General features: G+C 44.5%; 2 protein-coding genes across 3 annotated transcripts; one reads left to right on the plus strand and one right to left on the minus strand.

Moving 5' to 3' along the window:
• Positions 1-1,370: 1,370 nt before the first annotated feature.
• Positions 1,371-4,783, minus strand: CETN2 (centrin 2). The gene is made up of 5 exons (XM_088151571.1): positions 4,581-4,783; positions 3,166-3,324; positions 2,955-3,083; positions 2,367-2,504; positions 1,371-2,092 (listed from the first exon to the last, which is right to left on the minus strand). The coding sequence occupies exons 1-5, from the start codon at positions 4,680-4,682 to the stop codon at positions 2,003-2,005; spliced, it is 618 nt and encodes a 205-aa protein (XP_088007697.1). The 5' UTR covers positions 4,683-4,783; the 3' UTR covers positions 1,371-2,002.
• A 282-nt stretch (positions 4,784-5,065) lies between these two features.
• Positions 5,066-15,051, plus strand: NSDHL (NAD(P) dependent 3-beta-hydroxysteroid dehydrogenase NSDHL). 2 transcript variants are annotated; one of them, XM_007435059.4, is made up of 7 exons: positions 5,070-5,391; positions 6,420-6,581; positions 7,151-7,297; positions 9,601-9,729; positions 9,811-9,953; positions 11,030-11,132; positions 12,309-15,051. In XM_007435059.4, the coding sequence occupies exons 1-7, from the start codon at positions 5,371-5,373 to the stop codon at positions 12,639-12,641; spliced, it is 1,038 nt and encodes a 345-aa protein (XP_007435121.1). In that variant the 5' UTR covers positions 5,070-5,370; the 3' UTR covers positions 12,642-15,051. The 2 variants fall into 2 exon arrangements, with proteins under 2 accessions (XP_025026872.1, XP_007435121.1); XM_025171104.2 differs by lacking the exon at positions 7,151-7,297 and having other exon boundaries at positions 5,066-5,391.
• The last annotated feature ends 3,481 nt before the right edge of the window (positions 15,052-18,532 follow it).

Consider the following 18,532-nt stretch of genomic DNA (forward strand, 5'->3'; position numbering starts at 1 on the left):
TGTCCTTGGAAATGGGTTGCCTTCCAGTATCTCTTTCCTTTTGAATTGCAAGAACTATAAGCCTTTAGTTGCATTACATTATTTCGGTGGAAGACACTTAATTTTCACAAAATGAAACATCCACAAGTCTGATTTGGTTCTAAGAATCAGTTGCACGTACTAAATGTGATATAAAAACACAGAAGGGAAAGGAGTCCTTCAACATAATTTGTGATGTATTTAAGATTACAATCTTAGGGTGAGGAGGAAAAATTATACTGAGATAAAAATGACTTCCTTTTGCATAGACACATATGAGGTTGAACTGTAATATTGTGATAAAGCAATTTTCACATAGCAAGTCCCAATAATTGCAGTGCAACTTAGTGGGAATCCTTAAGAAGACTTCTACATGATGATGAAATTCCATCATAACGTATTGTGCTTTCTTTCTTTGATGTTTCCTGATTTGAATATCAGCTGATTAGGTGGATAATTGTTTACAAACTTGACTTCCCCCATCCCATTTTTGTTTCTACATGGCAAGAAATCTCTTTAGCATTTTTATGCAGGAAAACTAGGATCTAATTTAAAGAGTGGGCTTGCTTGACAGTGAAAGATGTGTACATTATCAGTTTAGAGACTGTGTAATTTTAGACATTCTCAAAGAGTTGTCACCTGTTTTCCTGAAGTGATGTACCTTTTGAGGTCTCTTGATCAAAACAATATCCTATACACTTTTCAAAACAGTGCAGAATATAAACTGTGACTTGAATGGGTATATAGTAGAAGTAAAGTAGATAGCTCTAAGCTTTTCCAGACAATACATTATAAAAGCAGGAGACATGGCCAGATTCTGGTGTAACAGACACTTACAATCTGTAAGTATTGTTAGGAAGTGACCAAGTCTGATTTGGTTCTAAGAATCAGTTCCACGTACTAAATGTGATATAACCTCTCTTATTATTATAATAATGGACCATCTAGCTCAATAGCTAATTTTCTTGGATAAATGGCTAACAAGGACCAGGATATCTGCTGTCCCCTGAACTGATTCACCTTTATGAGTTTTATCATGATATTCTCCATGGCCCTTTTGATACGAGGTTATCGATCAGGAAACTAAGAAATACGCTTTAGAGACCACATTTTCCTCAAATTTTGTAGTTCATGTTTACCTAAAGAAAATGGAACTCATATCTCCATTTTTACAGCAGTAATTGCCTGCAATAAAATATCCCAATAAAATCTGTTTGCAATATTACTGTGGAATTACAATACTGTTTTATTTTGCTATCAATGCAAGTATAGTATTGATAATAAGAAATCCCATCTATTCTTGTCCCAATAGCCATCAGCATAATAAAGAAACCCAGACAACCATTTTGCCATCAAGTTTGATATCAGCTTTACTTTTTCGCAGCTAACAACACAAGCCATGTTTAGAAAAACTATTACAAGATCCTTCCAATCAGTTCTGGTATTAAAGATACATCCATTTTACATTCAGTGCTTTTTTTAGGTGTGGGGAGTAAAAGCTAGTAAGTGCACAGTATCTTTACATCAACGTTTAGATAATGCAGGCACTACATCTGAATACTTGTAACCAGAAGCAGGACACTTTCATAGATGACAAGAACAGAGAGCGATGGATCAAATGCAGGAGCTGAAGTGGAACCATTTACAGCTTCCTTACAACAATATTTTAAAAGAGAAATGTTGTTTCTCAGTATGTAAATTAGGAATTCCATTCTCACATGCACCCTATGTAGAAATACACAGCTTTCTTCAAACTGTGGTTTCAGCCAGTAGGCCTCATGCTTCCTGCTGTATACAACACTGGCAGATGAGCTGGGAGTGAGCAGATATCGTTGGGATTTACAAAGAGAAAAGAGAACCGTAAAAGAGCTCACAAAGTTTGTAAAATCCGGGCTGTTGTTCATCTCTTCCAAAGAGGAACCCGTGGAAATCAAACTCAGCCAACGGGAGGCAACAAATCAAGACACAGTGTGTGCCAAGCATCTCAGTACAAACTGGTTTTCTTCATGATCCGCAAAAACTCCTGCTCGTTGACTTCCCCATCTCCGTCCCGATCAGCTTCATCAATCATTTCCTGCAGCAGGACAAAGAATCAGAGGCAAAATCCAGTGAGGTGAGAGAGGGGCTATGAAAGCAAAGATCACAATTTCAAAAACTTGGTTCAAAGGGCTTCTACTCTTTCCTATTTTCCCCCAATGTGGTCAGGCTTGTACATTGGCTGAATTTCACTTATCTTTTGCCACTCTTGCACTGCACTTGTTCATATACCAGAGTTCAGCTCATTTGAAATGAGTTGAACATCACCATTTATAGAATTGCTACAAAAGCAAGTGAAAATAATTTCCAACCTGAAGCTCTTCATCGGTAAGATTCTCCCCAAGTTCTTTGGCCACACGTTTAAGGTTTTTGAAAGAGATTTTGCCAGTTTCATCATCATCAAACAGCTTAAAAGCTTTCAGAATTTCTTCTTTTGAATCTTTTTCAGCCTAAAATAAGAGACAAGTCTTCAGACAGGTCAAACAAAGTGGAATGAAAACAATCAGGGTAATGTTATAGAGAGCTGTTATATTTTAAAGCAGGTTCTGCCTTGAATTAGTTGAAGAGAGCAAACAGGATTCCATGAGAGATGGCTTTTACTGCTTACATATCCAACCTATACTTTCCTTCCAACCAGAAAAGATTGTTAAGAGTTCAGTTGACAGAAGAGACTTTAATTTCAATTCATTTCTAGTGCCTCACAAGTAACTAAAGAACAAAAGTGACATCGCTCTACCAGTCCCTGAGCTGAAGTCTGATACCTGGAGTTATGATAAGAAAGAGCCTGGTTTCACTGTTTGACAAATGGAACGCTGCCATGAGAAATCCTGATATCTTTAAACCTCTTCAAGAGTTGTAGCAAAAAGACAGATTTTGTGTCAATATGTAGAGCAACATACCATCTTCTGGGTCATCACTCCTAAGAAGTCACTGTAGGTAATCTTCCCTGTCCCTTCCTTATCAATATCAAGGATCATTTTCTTGATCTCATCTTTCTTGGGCTCAAACCCAAGTGCTCTCATGGCGACCTGAAAACAATGAAAAGAGGCTGATATCTCTGGGAGAACAGAGGCCCACTCCCCAACTTTTCAATCTTGTTGTGCAGCTTGCCTTCAACTCTTTTACGTCAATGTTGCCAGTCCCATCAGTATCAAACAGATCAAAGGCCTCCCGGATCTCTTGCTTCTGCTCTTCAGTGAGTTCAGTTTTGGGGGCTGCTTTCTTCCTCTGAGTTGCTGCTCCCAGGGACGCCTTCTTATAGCTGGAGGCCTTAGAGCATGGATGAAAGGCAGAGGAGAATATTAAAAGAACATAACCTAGTTTTAGCTCTCTAGAGTGTTTCATTTCTGAATACTCCAGAGATCTTGGACTGACTTTGAAGAAGAGTTTCAAAGACTTCTTCCTCTGAGGTCCTGGTAGCTAAATTACTGCTGTCTTAAAAAAAACAGAGAAAAGTTCCCATTTTCAGCATGCTAAGTTATGTACCATACTGCAGATACTGTGTGATTTCCAGAAAGTCTTGAATTACTACTTTTTGAACACATCCTAAATCAAATAAGTTCTAATTTACGCGATTGGTCTGTGAATATTCTGGTTTTCATTCACCCAATTAATAAATAGCCGATTATAGTCGTGTAGAATACATTCTTCCTAAAGACAATCCTTAAAAAAATAGTAGAACTTTACCTTCTGACTGAAATGACACTATAACCATCATATGCATTATCCCAATTTTTTAAATTATCACCGAATTTATTGGTGTTTTCTCTCAGGAAAAAAGCACATGACTGCAACTTAAAATAGAGAATGCTGATGCACCGATCCTATTGTACGGAATATTTTTTAACTCTCAAGGAATATCAGCACTGATGTATTTGGGCTGCATTCAGGGGTGTCCTCAGTTTGTGGTCAAACAAGTCAAGATGATGCCCACGATGGTGGGATGGCACATAAAAAAGAGAGGGAGCCTCAGTTGCACCACTGTGGCCACCATCTTAACTTTTTTTTACCATGCCCTGCAGACACCCCTGGTGACAGCATATTCACATCAATCAACAGCTGAAAAAAATCTGCCTCCAATCAGAAAAGTAATAAATCAGGAGAAGCGACTCAGCCCTGCCTTTTCCTGCAGAAGTGCTAGTTTTCTATATGCAACAAGTTCCTTTCCTGGTGAAATAAAGCCACCCCGGAGTTGGTGACTTCGTGGGCGTCTCCTTGCCCTGAATGACTGACCAATGTTTCTTGGACTTTCCAGTCTAGCCTGTGCCCTGGCGTCAGGGGCATCGCCTGGTGGTCTCCTTTCCAAGCCCTAACCATTTCCGCGTCTTGGGCCTATAGGTTGTTCCCCTCCCGGGCCCCAACGGCAGGCACGGCGTGGCTGGATTGGGGCCGCTGAGGGGGGCAAACGGCGAGGAAGGCGCTGCCTCCCGATCCTGCCAAGGCGCCGCAAGATCCAAGCCGGCTCGAGGAGGCTAATTTGCTAATTATATTAGCATAGGGAACGGATGCAAATTCGAGGCGCTAACCGCAGCCTGTGTGGTTTCGGCGCCCTCGGGCCGGGCCGGGCCTGGCTTCGTCGCCGCCGCCTTCTCCCGCCCGCCTTCCCCGGCCGCGAACACACTGACCATCCCAGGAAGCGGCGCCGATCCTGAGGCCACCCGTTGGGAAAACGGCGAGCGCAACCGTCGCCCCAGCAGCCGCGCCGCTCAGGGTCGCGTCTTCCGATTGGCTCCTCTCGCCACGCGCCGACGCCGCTTGCAACCGCCTTCGCTATTGGCCCGCGGGCGAGACGCGCGAGAGCCGCGCTGGAAGGCGGTGGGGGGCGGTGGCTGCGGCGGAGGGAAATCGGAGGAGGCGGAGCCGACGCCGGGAGGGGGAAGCCGATTGGCGACCAAGGCGGAACAGCCAATGGGCGAGCCACCCCACTCTCGGCAGATTCTCGCCACTGGGGCGGGGCCGAAGCAGAGGGAGGAGTCGAACGCTACCGCAGGATACGATTGGAGAGGCTCGAGGGTGGGCGTGGCCTGGCTTCCCGCTGCTATAAAAGTGAAGGGGCGTGGCTGTCTGGAGGAGTGGTAGCGGCTGGCAGCCGGCGGGGCAGGTTTCCTGTCTTTGTGTGGGTCGGTGCGGTTTCGGAGTCTCGTGGCGGGGAGTCCCGCGGGCGGCGCCAGACCCTCTTCCCTTGCCCCGGACCTCGGCTTTGCCGGCCTCACCGTAAACAACTGGTGGAAATCGCAGGATTCGGATTAACTCTCTCCGTCCTCGCAGTACAGCGCGAAAAGGGCTGTAGAATTGCCGGAGAAGCCTTTGGACGGGATGGCCACGCACTGGAGGCCGGTAAGCTGGTGCATTTCTGCAAAATTCCTTTTTCTAAGCGGGGAGCTGCGTTTGCTTCTGTGCGGGCAGTACAACGGTGGGGGTTGCAGCGGAGGCACCCGTGGCTTCCTCGGTGGGTGAAGCGCCCTCCTGTCCCTCCCGCGGCTTCCAGAGGAATCGGCTGGCGTCCCACCCCCTTGGCTTAAAATAAGGGGGCCGGAGAGGGGGGCCTGGTTCAAAAGGCTGCTTCCGAGGCAGTGGCCGACTCTGTCTCCTGCCTGGATAGCCTGCAGCTGTGAATCTGCCAGTTGGCTATTTTTGCAGCCCAGGTAGCTTGATCTCTCGAGCAGATGGTTTTTGTGTTCCACTAGTTAACTGTGGAAAGCTGTTGCAGAACCCTAAGTGATCAACTAGTCCAGACTTCCTCAACCGTAGCAACTTTAAGATGTGTGGACTTCAGCTCCCAGAATTCCCCAGCCAGCTTGCCAGCTGGGGAACTCTGGGAGCTGAAGTCCACGCATCTCAGTCGAGCTTGCTGGCTGGGGAACTCTGGGAGCTGAAGCCCACGCGCCTCAGTCGAGCTTGCTGGCTGGGGAACTCTGGGAGCTGAAGCCCACGCATCTCAATTGAGCTTGCTGGCTGGGGAATTCTGGGAGCTGAAGCCCACACATCTTAAAGTTGCTAAGGTTGAGGAACCCTGAACTAGTCCCTCCTTGATCTAAATCTGTGCTTTACTTGGCTGGGACTTGTAGGATTTCACTGGGAAACCTGTATTCTGAGCTAGCCCTGCAATAACTCCCACCTTGTTCTGCGAGAAGGAAGTTGCATTTCTCCTGAACGTAACACGCTTGTTTTGACAGAGGCATTTTATTCACGAACAGCTCCAAAGGCGGTTGAGACAAGGATATACCACTGCACTGAGGTTTTCTTTTCTGCTGTGACTGTTACTGGCACGAGTTCTTTCTTGTGCCTTTCTCTGCTCCCAAGAGCCAATCACGACATGTTTGGAAAAGCACTGACTGGGATCTGTTTGCATCTGCTTCCCGCAGGCTGGTAAGAAGTGCACCGTGATCGGCGGCTCTGGATTCCTTGGTCAACACCTCGTGGAGCGGCTGGTGGAAAAAGACTACTCGGTCAACGTGTTTGACATTCGCAAAGGCTTTGATAACAGCAAGGTGCAGTTTTTTCTGGGCAATCTCTGTGAGAAAGAGGTAAGGGACAAACTAAGTTAGACTGAGATGGCTTAGGTATGGTCAATGTGAAGTTTGTGGGCCTTAAGCTCTCTGACTGGAGCTGGTGAAGGCTGTTTGGGAGTATAAATGGTTCTCTGGGCTCGTGGGTTGGTTTGTATCATCCTTCCCTGATCTGGGTGGGTCCTGTCCAAATGCATGGAGTTTCTTTCCCAGAATTCCCTAGCTGGTATGGCCATTGCTGAGAACTCTGTGGTTTCATGTGGTCACCACAGGAGAGGCACCCGGGTCAAGACATGTTCAACACATGCTGGCTGGGGAATTCTGGGAGTTGAAGTCCACACATCTTGAAGTTGTCAAGGTTGAGAAACACTGTCTTAAGATCTAAGAGTCTCTGCATAACAGACATTTCTCCTTTAGCTCGCTTCTTGGATACAACTGCCATGTTAGACTCAATTCCAGATTCACCACCGTTCTTGCTTCTTGACTATCTGGAGGTCTTCAAGCAGAAATTGCATAGCCATCAAGTGGAGATGGCCTCACTCAGAGGACTGATGCAGTTCTATGACTATATGTCTTCTCCCTCCTAGGATCTTCTTCCAGCTTTGCAAGGCGTGAGCCTGGTGTTTCATTGTGCCTCGCCTGCACCTTCTAGCAACAATCGAGAACTTTTCTACAGGGTCAATTATTTGGGGACCAAGGCAGTCATCGAGGCTTGTAAAGAAGCTGGTGTCCAAGTAAGGCTGGAACAAGGATGTAAAGCACAAAGAGAAGCGACAAGCAATTGCCTGATGGCTCTATCTTGAAAGCTTTAGCTGTCTAGAGTGGGGCTTTTCAGAGTGGGTTCTGTGGATCCCTGGGGTTCCTTGAGGACTTGAATGGGCCCCACAGGCCTAATGGGGGAAAAGAAATTCCCTACAAAGAAAGTAAGGGGGAAGGAAAAGCATAGTCCCTTGCAGAGAGTTGCCGTTATTAAGTTTTTTATCCTGCCTTTTTTATATATAATTCAAGGTGGTGAAGATACCTAATAGCCCTGCTTCTATTTTCCCTGCCACAATAGCCCTGTGAGGTGGGTTGGGCTGAGAAAGGGCGTCCGGCCCAAAATCACCCGACTGGCGTTCATGCCTAAGGAAGGCCTAGAACTCACAGTCTCCCCGTTCCTAGGCCAGCACCTGAGCCATCACACCAAACTGGCTCTCTTGTTTCCCCTTACTCTTTATGGGGAGTTTTCTTTTAATCCCATGTAGAGATTTTTGTCCCTTAGTGTCACTAAGGTGCAGTGAAAAGGGTGAGTGTCGTCTGATGGGACCCAGGAAGAGTCTTTTCTTTTGGGGTGCCCATCGTTAGGAACTTCATCCCCTCTGAGGTTAGATTAGCCCCGATCCTACTGGCCTTTCAGGGGGCTCTGAAGACACATTCGCCTCCATGGCTCTGAAGATGTTGCTGTTCCACCGTGCTTGGGGATCTGGCTGTAGCGTGGAGCCTATTCAGTGGTTGCCCTGCGTGTGATCTACGGATTGTCCTCTGCCAGTGATTATGGTTATGTTTCTGTGTTTAATCTGGTTTTTAAGAATGTTTTTAGGATGGGGTGTATGTTTGCTTTCCTTGGTCTTTGTTTCTTGCTCTTGATGTTGTTTATAATTGTTGCGAGCTGTCCGGGGTCATGTATGTGAGATGGGCAACTCTACAAATTGAATAAGTAAGTTTGTCGTCTGATATGCAGAAAACCCACCTCTCTTGATCAGGGAGACTACGATTTTTATTTAGTTTTGAGCAAACAGATTCCATAGCCTGGAAATCTTTGAAAACCCTAGGGCAGTGTTTCTCAACCTCAGCAACTTTAAGAGGGGTGGACTTCAACTCCCAGAATCCCCCCAGCTAGCTTGCTGGCTGGGGGGATTCTGGAAGTTGAAGTCCACCCCTCTTAAAGTTGCTGAGGTTGAGAAACACTGCCCTAGGCTGTTGTGTCTCCAACTATAGGAAGATTGCCAGTCTCTTTGCAATCATTTCACATTGTCCATTCTTTTTCCAAGAACCATTTTTTCTTCTGCTGTTTGTTGCTTGAACTACCCAAAGCCTTTGGCTACCTGGATGGTGGTTAAATGCAGGGCTGGCTGAAGGAATTGGAGTATCATGCAGAGGCTGGCTGGAGTCAGCAACTTTTTAAGAGCTAAGTGCCAGCCCATGATTCTGGTTACAAGTGACCAAACTCTATCATTTTAAAAATGGCTGGCATCTTGTGAAATGTGATGGCGTGGTGGTGGTGCAAGATTTTAGCTGTTTTTTACATTGTAAAGAGATAGGTTGAAGGTATTCCACAGATTGGGGGTGGGGTGCCCCTTTGCCAACCCTTGGCCTACAGCAAAAAGTGGGAACTTTTCAGGAAAGGTATTAAATCCTGGCTTTGCCAGAAGGCCTGGGGGCCAGAGGGGGGCTCGCACCTGTGGAGATGGCTGGTGGGATGATGGGTTGCCCCCCCCCCCAGCATCTTACAGATTTTTACAGGGCCAAAATTAGAGGTTTTTTATGGTATTTTAATATGTTTTTAAATTATTTATAGTTTTTAGCCATCTTGGACAGAATTGTATTTCTTCGTTTTTATTGTGAGCCGCCCAGAGTCACCCGTGGGGGAGATGGGCGGCATACAAGCCAAATAAATAAATAAACTTTCAGAGACCTTCACTGATTGTGGTGATGGCCGCAACCATAAATGTCTTTAGGCAAAATCAGAAGAGGAGAAATCTACCAGCTGTATTTTATATATGGAGCAGTTGTGTTTAGAGGCAACCTGTCTTCAAGTACTAGAGGGTGAAGTATAGTAGTAGAAGACAACTTCTATCTTCATCAAAGCCCTCCTGGAGGATTTTTTGGGAGTATCTGTCTATACTCTGAAAACTGAACTGCTTTCATAGACAGAAAAGCACCACTCATAGCCTTGGATCCAGCAGGGATCGTGTATTGCTCTAGCTTGTATCCTTGTACCTGACAGTCAGTGTGTTTCAGTAACTTCCTTGACATTTTTGTTCCTACCCTTTTGCAGAAACTGGTGTTGACCAGCAGTGCCAGTGTTGTCTTTGAAGGTACAGACATCAAGGGTGGAACTGAAGATCTCCCTTATGCCAAGAAGCCCATTGATTACTATACAGAAACAAAGATCCTGCAGGAGAAGGTCTGGACCATTTGTGGTTAATGGTACTTCATTTTGCTCCCAATGGATCTACATAGGCGTTTTCCTTTTTCTTATTTTTAGGAGGTGCTGAATGCCAGTGAGCCAGAGAGGAATTTCTTCACCACTGCTATCCGCCCCCATGGCATATTTGGACCTCGGGACCCTCAGCTTGTTCCAGTCCTCATCCAGGCAGCCAAGAGTGGCAAGATGAAATTCATGATTGGGTAAGCCAAGTTCCATCTACAGGGCTCCTAGTATCCTTTGAGCGTGCATTTCTTCTTGCAGACATTTCATTACTGGGCTAAGTAGCATAAGGAAGAGAACAGCCTTAAACACATCCTTCCTCATCACACATCTATTAACTAACACTGAGATAAGTAGGAACCTATATCTGATAAACAGGAACAATCAAGGCTGGTAGGGACAAGCTACCACGTATACACACCCAGCAAATTGCACTACCCCATGCATTGATGATGCTACCTGGCTCACTAATGAAACATCTGCTGAGAGAGAAGCAAGCTTAGAGGACATCAAGAACCCAACAATTCAACTCTGAGTTACATATCTTCTCTACTATTGCAAGTCCAATCTATTTGTAATCCATGCACCTTTTTCTCTTCTGGAATGAGCGCCTGCATCCAGAGATAATTGCCTTTACTTTGAGGTTGGGCACAAGGAGTAGGGATGTCTTGGCTATAACTTTGCATCCATGAAGTATTTCCCAATTGAAATAATACATGGCCAATGACTCATTTATTCTTATTTACTTTCTATTTCACTGTGGCTTTTAAAAAGGTTTTAATTATCCTTAATTTTCTGCAGGTCTGTTCGTGGGTAATGTTACTATCAATAGGTTTTATTGTTTTATGGTGTACTGTAAAGCTTTGTGATTTGGTATGACTTCATCATCATGATGCCGTTACTGTTATTAACCTAATTGTGTTCTTTCTCCTGTTCTCAAAAATTGTTCTCTCCAAAAAGTGTATCCTTTTATTTTTTTAAAATAAAATGATAGAAATTGGGGTGTCAGCTTAAAAAATTGGGAAAAGGCAAAGGGGCGAAGGAAAAAGTAAAGCACAGAAATCAAGTGTGAATGAAGAAGGGAAATTCTCCAAGAGCTAAGAGAATCTTCACCACTAACTGTAGCATTTGTAGATGGTTTAATACTGCTTGAGGCATCAACATGTTCGGTGTTAATGGCATTTACCCAAGTAATGTCACATCCAGCAGACCCCTGTGTTTTACAATTTGGCCCGTGCATTTTAACATTGCTTGGAATACTTTCTCTTCTGCACAGTGATGGAAAGAACTTGGTGGATTTTACCTTTGTGGAAAATGTGGTCCATGGGCACATCCTGGCTGCAGAGCAGCTTCAAAGGGATTCTCCCCTGTGTGGAAAGGTAAGCCCACCCCCCCCCCATGGTTGCCCAGAGCTTAGATGTGGAGCGTACAGCTTTTATTAACTCAAAGGCCCCTTTTCCAAAAGTGGAAGGGGCCTGATCTATCCTGGAAGGAACCTCCTACAAGGCTTTAAAACTCCCTAAAAATGCAAAAAAAAGGTGGGGGGGAGCTTTGGCCACACCCATTCTGGGGACTTCAGAAGAGATGCTGTTGGGCTGTTTGTGGTTCTCAAATTGCACTTTCTCACCTCTGGATTAAACCCAGCAACTTGCTGATCATTTCATTCGCTCCGGCCCCTTTCTTGCAAACCACCAGAGACTCTCAGAGAAATAAGCTATGCTGAGAAGCCAGAAATACGTCTTGAAAGAAAGCAGTGTAAAAACAAAGTGGATACAGCCCTGGAGTTATCAGGAGTTGAGCTTGTCTTGCAAGAAAGTTGACCTAGCCATAAACAATATAGTTAAGACCGCCTGAAGCATCATGAAAGGCTGTAGCATCGTGTTCCCGCTCACTTCTCCTGAGACATTTCTGGCTTCCATCTGAGACAAAGGCTGAAGACTTTTATGGATAGAAGTAGTCTAGCCAAACGTACCCTGCCGAGAGAAGATCTGTTCTTATCAAATGCAGCTTTGTCCTTGCCAAATTGAAAAAGCTAAAGTAATTAGGCTGAATGTTTGTAATCGAAAAGGATGAAGGTGCCCTTAACGTTCTTAGCTTAACAAGGACCAACAGCTGCAAGCCTTCGTAGTTATTAAGATCAAAGTCATCTTGAACAAATGTCTCTCCCAAGGGCATCTTCATGTTTCCGCAGTTAGGTTTTAATGAGGCTCAACCAAGAGGATAAGTTGACTTTCGATTGCCTGGATGTTCTGCCCTTGGCTGCAGAAAGTTTGCTGCCCTGGCTTAGGGGGAGAGGGCCCAGAGTGACATAGTGCTGAAGTGTGGAGCTTAGAAGAGGTCCATGGTCAGCTCAGAGGGGTGGTAGGTGGGAAAATTGGAGGAGAGACTGCTATAGACACCTTCTTCAGCTCCTAAAGAAAAGATGGGATGTAAATCAAAGACCTAATTATTTTGTATGAATTGTCTGATCTCTTCCCTGATATTCCTGGGCTGTTTCTCGTATGCTTAGTTTACTAACTTCCACTCCTCATTACTTCTCCTTGTTTGTCTTGCAGGCTTTTCATATCACGAATGATGAGCCCATTCCCTTTTGGGAATTCTTGTCTCGCGTCCTCACTGGCCTGCACTATGACCCTCCCAAATACCGCATCCCTTATTGGCTAGCTTATTATTTATCCCTTCTCTTCTCCCTGGTTTTGCTGCTGTTGAGTCCCCTTGTCACCGTTCATCCCACCTTCACTCCCATGCGGGTTGCCCTCGCTGGGACTTTCCATTATTACAGCTGTGAGCGAGCCAAGCGGGACCTGGGGTACAAGCCAGTGGTTCGCCTGGATGAAGCCATCTCAAGGACCGTCAAGAGTTATCCCCATCTCCGCAGGGCCACATGATGGCCTGAATTTCAAGCAACATCTCCTGAGCCTCTGCTGTTGCCTTCCTGACTGGTCTTTCCCTTCGGTCCCCTTGCCACCAGGAAGCCTCAGTTTGGAACAACTCAGCCTTCTGAGGCTGAACTACTTCAAGCAATGTCTCCAGAGTAGCTGCTGACCCAGGATGAGCCAGATTTTGTATAGGTGTACCTTTTTTAAAGACATGTAAGGTACATTGACTTTGTGGAATTTCAGGGGGGATGGGGGGGTCTTCCTTTTCAACATGTCACATTTTGGGCATAAATAGATTGCTCCCACCTCTCACCCTTAAATACAGCAATTGTGTTTTGAGTTTTGTCATTACAAAGGGAGGAGCCAGGTGTGTGGACTGAAGAGAAACTGGAGAATTTAGACTGATACTGTCAGGCCTAGCCCAAAGAACTCCTGGAGACGATGCAGGTTCAATCAGCAAGGTTTATTTGCCAACACCTGATTACAGAAATCTTCTCAGACTGACCAGCAGTTCCCAGGCACAAGTCTCTACTATCTTCTGGAATGTTTAGGGATGCGCCAGCTTCCTCCGCTTATCTCCAGAGCGTTGCTCTGGAGACGAGAGCACCGTTTTCACCCCCCTTCCTCCATTCCAGTCCATCACAGATACTGTGTCTGGAGTCAGTCATTCCTGAAGCTTGTTGAGTTCTTGGTCTTTGAGCTTGCTTCTCCTACAGATGTTTTATTCTTGTTTATCTGGTGCTGGTTGGCTGTGAGCAACCAACACCCTTCCTCATCACGTGACTATTAACCAACACCCAGATAAGTAGGAGCCCTCAAAGAACTTAAAAGACCCCACCCAAAAAGCAGTCAAGGAAGAAGAAAATAACCCAATCAAAACTGGTAGGACAATCTACTGCATATAAACAGCCAGCAAACCCCACCCCCTCCCTGCACTGATGATGCTGTAATGAAACATCTGCAGGAAGAGAAGCTCAGAGAACACCCCGAACCCAACGGTTCAATCCTGAACCCCATATATTCACTATGAAGCATACAGTACCCGCTTTCTGATGAAATCCAATTACTTGCTAATTTGGGGAGAAGAATTTATCCCCTATAATAAGATCATGCGGGTGGGGGAACCTTTTAATTATGTCTGAACTTAAAAAAATTAATTTCTGAAAGTGTCTGTGTATTCCTTTTTTATATTATCCCAAAACACACAAATATGGATTGAGATGTGAATATTAAAGATTATTTCTGCTCCTTGTTAACCTGCGCAGCCAAAGGACAGTTGTCCTTTGACATAGCAACACCTTGGTCATTTTAGAAAATGTTGCAGTGTGTTGCCATTATAGTAACAGCTGTCTGCACATCTGGTGACTGAGTTTCATGGACAACACATACGAACTTTCCTCTGGAGAGAGTTCAGGGCCCTTGAGGCTATTATTCTGAATGAGCAATATCCCCATTATAGACTTATGGAAATAATTCCTTTAGTAATGGCTAAGTCTGGAGGATAACACCCTATTTCCCCTGTAGACGGTATCCAGGGATCAGAGTAACACTTGATTTATTATGGTTTTTACAACAGTAAAAATCAAGGAGGAGCGTAATCGTGTCTCTCTTCGACCATTGTTTTCCTGGTACAGGAAGGGGTACAGTTGCAGGTTATCCTGGACTGCTCCTGTACTTTTTCATAACAATGGAAGTGTGAAACAGTGTTAGCTTATGCTACCTTCAGAGGGCAAACCTGTGTGCTGCTTCTTTACTTCCATGTTTTGTTTTTTAAGGGAGTAGGAACATTCTGTCACTTGCCCATTTAATTTCCCCGAGTCCTTTCCCTCTCAAACCTACGTGACTTCTACCATCCACAGGACCTCCTCTAGCCTTCTAATGGCTTCTTCCTTTCCCCAGGAAGGGAGCAGTGTTTCTCAACCTTGGCAACTTTAAGCTGGGTGGACTTCAACTCCCAGAATGCTGGCTGGGGAACTCGGGGAGTTGAAGTCCACCCGTCTTAAAAGTTGTCAAGGTCGAGAAACACTGGGTTCAGGTGTTGGAGTAGGACCAGAGACACCCAGGTCAGGTCCGTCTTCAGCCACAGGAGGTTAGTGAGGGACTTGGGGCCGGTTGGCCCAACTTAATTCATAAGAGTTATTACTGAGGGGTGGGGGAGGCAGGATATACAAGGAACAAAATAATGTTGAGCGTCTTGCTTACTAGCGCTATCCCAGTTACTGAAAACAGGCTTGGATAATTAAAAATGCGCAGGAAACATCTCAGTTCCAGTCAATTAGAGGATGAAGGTAAGCCATAACGTGGTTTTATTTCTGGTTTTGACTTAGTGCGCTATATAACTTAATCCCAAAGTTTGTAAATAACAGTTTGGGTGTATGGACCCAGCCAATTAAGACTTATTAAACCAACCATGATTAAACCTATTTAGTCAGTGAATCATGTTTTCCAAACTTATCCTGTCTGCTCCTTCCCTTTGAAGGGCTCCTGTGTTGCTTTTTGAGAGGAAAGAGGCAAACCGTGGTAGAGTTGATAAGGATCTGGGGAATTTGATTTGATTTCCTTGGAGCTGTAGCCGTCTTGAGTGCAATTGCCTGGCAGAAACACGGGAGTGAAAGGCTTAAATAGCGCATTTAAAAATGTCTGTATTTAAAATTCAGGTACCGTTGCATTAGAGCTTGAGGCTGCTGGTGCTTCATAGAATATAACAATAATAACAGTATTAATGAACCTTCACACTCCTGGTACAGTTAATTTTCTTTTGAAGGGATGATATTGATGAAATCTATGCCAATTTCACTTCTAGGTGGTTTGCTGCCCCAATGAACTCTGTTGTATCAGGATACTTGAGAACCATTCCTGATGCAGAAGCAGTCATTTATCCAAAGTAGATAGGGCAGAGCTCTAAAACAATTTCAGGGCAGCAGTTTTGTTCCTTTGCATGGGAAGCACATCTGGCCCAAACTGGAGGTACAGCTGACTTTGGGAAGAAACCTTTCAATTTTCAAGGAATTGCTGGAAGTTCCCAAGCCTGGAGAAATATCTCCCAACCTTGAGATCTCTCTAAACCTTGAGATTACAGACTTAAACTGATAACACAAATCCACTGGAATTGGGTGGCCAATAAATTTAAATAAATTAACAAATTAATAATCATTGGTCAAGGGAGAACAACAATGGGGCAAGTGGGTTGACGAGCTTTGTGTTGTATGGAATTCCTTTCCGCCCTCTCCAGTGACTCAGAGCCCTTGCAATGCTCGATTGTTGGCACACCCTTTGACAGAAAAGGTTCAGATGAGGCTCAGCTTTTGTTCTGAAGAATGCATGATAGCCTTGCATCAGTGGGAATTGTCCCTCAGTATTGCCGAACTCAATCCTTGAAAAAGGCAAGGAACAAGGTCAAAGGATGAAACTTCCATCATCACGCACCTAGTTAGGGGTCAATGGTAAGCATATCCAACTATCCCAAGTGGGATGCAATGATGTGGGTGGGCAGGAGGCAGTAAAAGGGTTCAGGAGGATATATTTAGAAGGAACAAGTAATGCAGAGCTGAATTGGTCCCTCCATCCACCAGGATTGCACCTCTCAGAAGGCAACTTTATATAAGTAGGCGGTACCCTGCTCTCCATACGTTGCTATCTATAAGTGCGTCTCAGCAAATAGCATCAGGTTGATTTGCCCAAGCTCAGAAGCTAAGCAGTTAGACCAGGTTAAAACTGGGTGGGAGACCATGAAGGTATTCCAGGATGGTAAGCATGACTTGGAATTTGAGCAACATCCTAGAAAAAGAACAATGGAAAACCACTTCCATATTGTTGAGTAGAAAACTCTGGACATGATTGACCAAAGGGTGTTTCCATTTATTCACTAGGAGTCAAGCTCAACTCTGAATTTACCATAGGAGCTCTGTGGATATTTCAAAGGTTTGAGAAGCTGTACTTTAGTGCCACGCTGGAGAATTTTCCTGCATTTTTGGATGACTTCTCATTCAATTTGACAAAAGAGAATTTGCTTTTGAAAATTCATTCAAAAAATAAATTCTGGAGCGTGGTGCTTGCTTGCTTATTTATTTAATCAATTTATATAGTCGCCCATCTCCCAACTGTGGTTCAGGATAGCAAAGATAGGATTAAACCAATAGGAGCAACAAATAATAGTAATAATAACAATGGCACCTGAGGACAATCTGAGGCAATCCGGGTAAACACAGGTTGTATTAAGAGAATCTCATTGATGAGGTCACCCAACCTCTGGTCCCCATGTCTGAGGAACACCCAAAACTTCAAGGAATTATAAAATGCCAGTAGGGTGAAGGCCAAGTGAAACTTGGGGGTATGGTGTTCCAAAGGGCAAGTGCTGGGACAGAGAAGGCATGGGGTTAGGCCAAGTGGCACTCTTTCATTGATGGGATCAGGAGCACATCTACCCTGCTGGATCTAGTGGGATGAGCAGGAACAATCAGAGAATAACCTGGTTGCATAGCCATGAAGGGCTATATAGGGGATAACCAGCAGCCTGAACTGCTGGTGCTGGTTGCCACTGATAAGAGTGTATTAGGGGCAAGGCAATCAAGGGATGTGTGAAAACCTCCCACCTTTCATTGTGTAGCCATCTGCAGCTTCCCTGGCTGCTTGTACTTCCCATAAAATTCAAGACAGTAAGGGCACTTCCTCTAAGGAAACTTTTTCAATAGTCAAGCTGTAGCCATCATGAAGAAATAGTCATTCTCCTATTTTTTTCCACCCAGAAACTGGATGGAGAATTGGGAGCGTCACAGCATTGCTGTGGCCAATGCATTCCTTATACTAGTGTTTCTCCACCTTGGCAACTTTAAGATGTGTGGACTTCAATTCCCAGAATTCCTCAGCCAGCCATGCTGGCTGGGGAATTCTGGGAGTTGAAGTCCATGCGTATTATTATTTGCATGTTTGAAGTCTATGCATATTATTATTTGCATGTTTAATGCATTCCATGTGCATACTCTTATGATCCTTAAAGCAATCTTACAAGGTAGGTCAGGGTTACCTTTGAATGACTGGCAAAGGATGACTTTAGGCAAGCCAACCTATTAATGCTTCTTTGAATTCATAGTGGAGCCCAATGGAATATTTTTGTTTCATCGTATCTCATTCCCTTACTCATTAAGTTTCAGCATCTATTAGAATGTATTTGCAACTTTCTTGCCCGGGTTTGTGCAAAAGGACACTTTTACAAGCCCTGCAAACCGGTGGCTTGCAAATATTCCCTTAGCACAATGTTTTAAATTAAAATATAAAACTTAATGTGCCTTGATTTGCTTTGCCCATTGGCCTGAACAACCTTAGAAAGAACCCAACTATTTGCAGAATTTAAAAACGCCTGCAGACTTCCAAGTGACTAACCCTAGTTTAACAGTAATCCTGCTGAGGTGTCAAACTGCTGAGCAGACATAAGAGGTATATTAAAGCTGGTGAAAGATGTTGCACGGTTCTTTTGGTGAAATCTTCACGGATGTCGAAAGATTCAGAATAGCAAAATAGACTGATGTCATGTTAAAAGCACTGAAATTTGCCAGCAATAGTTTGGGAGCAAAGATGTTACTTTCTTCCAAGAAGAACTATATCTCAAAATGAGTGGCTTTGTTCCCCCCCACCCCAGCCAAGAAAAGCCCTAAGCAAAACTCTGTCACTCTGTCTCCTTTTGTGATGAAGCATTAAGGATATTTCCAAATTAGATAACTTGGCACTGGATTTGCTGTTCGAATTCAGTGTTAAAAAACAAAGGTTGCTCAAGCTTTTGATGAAATGATGGAATTTGCCCAACCTTCCAGATTTGTCTTGGGTTTAATATTAACCTTGGGAAGAGGGTTATATTGACTCTCCCACTCACAATTAGAGGGATGAGGAAACCATTGGAGAGACAT

The sequence above is a fragment of the Python bivittatus genome, unplaced genomic scaffold, assembly GCF_059951505.1.
Source record: "Python bivittatus isolate LINGU-HERP-01145 unplaced genomic scaffold, Pbiv_v1 ctg000670_np1212, whole genome shotgun sequence".
Lineage (NCBI taxonomy): Eukaryota > Metazoa > Chordata > Lepidosauria > Squamata > Pythonidae > Python > Python bivittatus.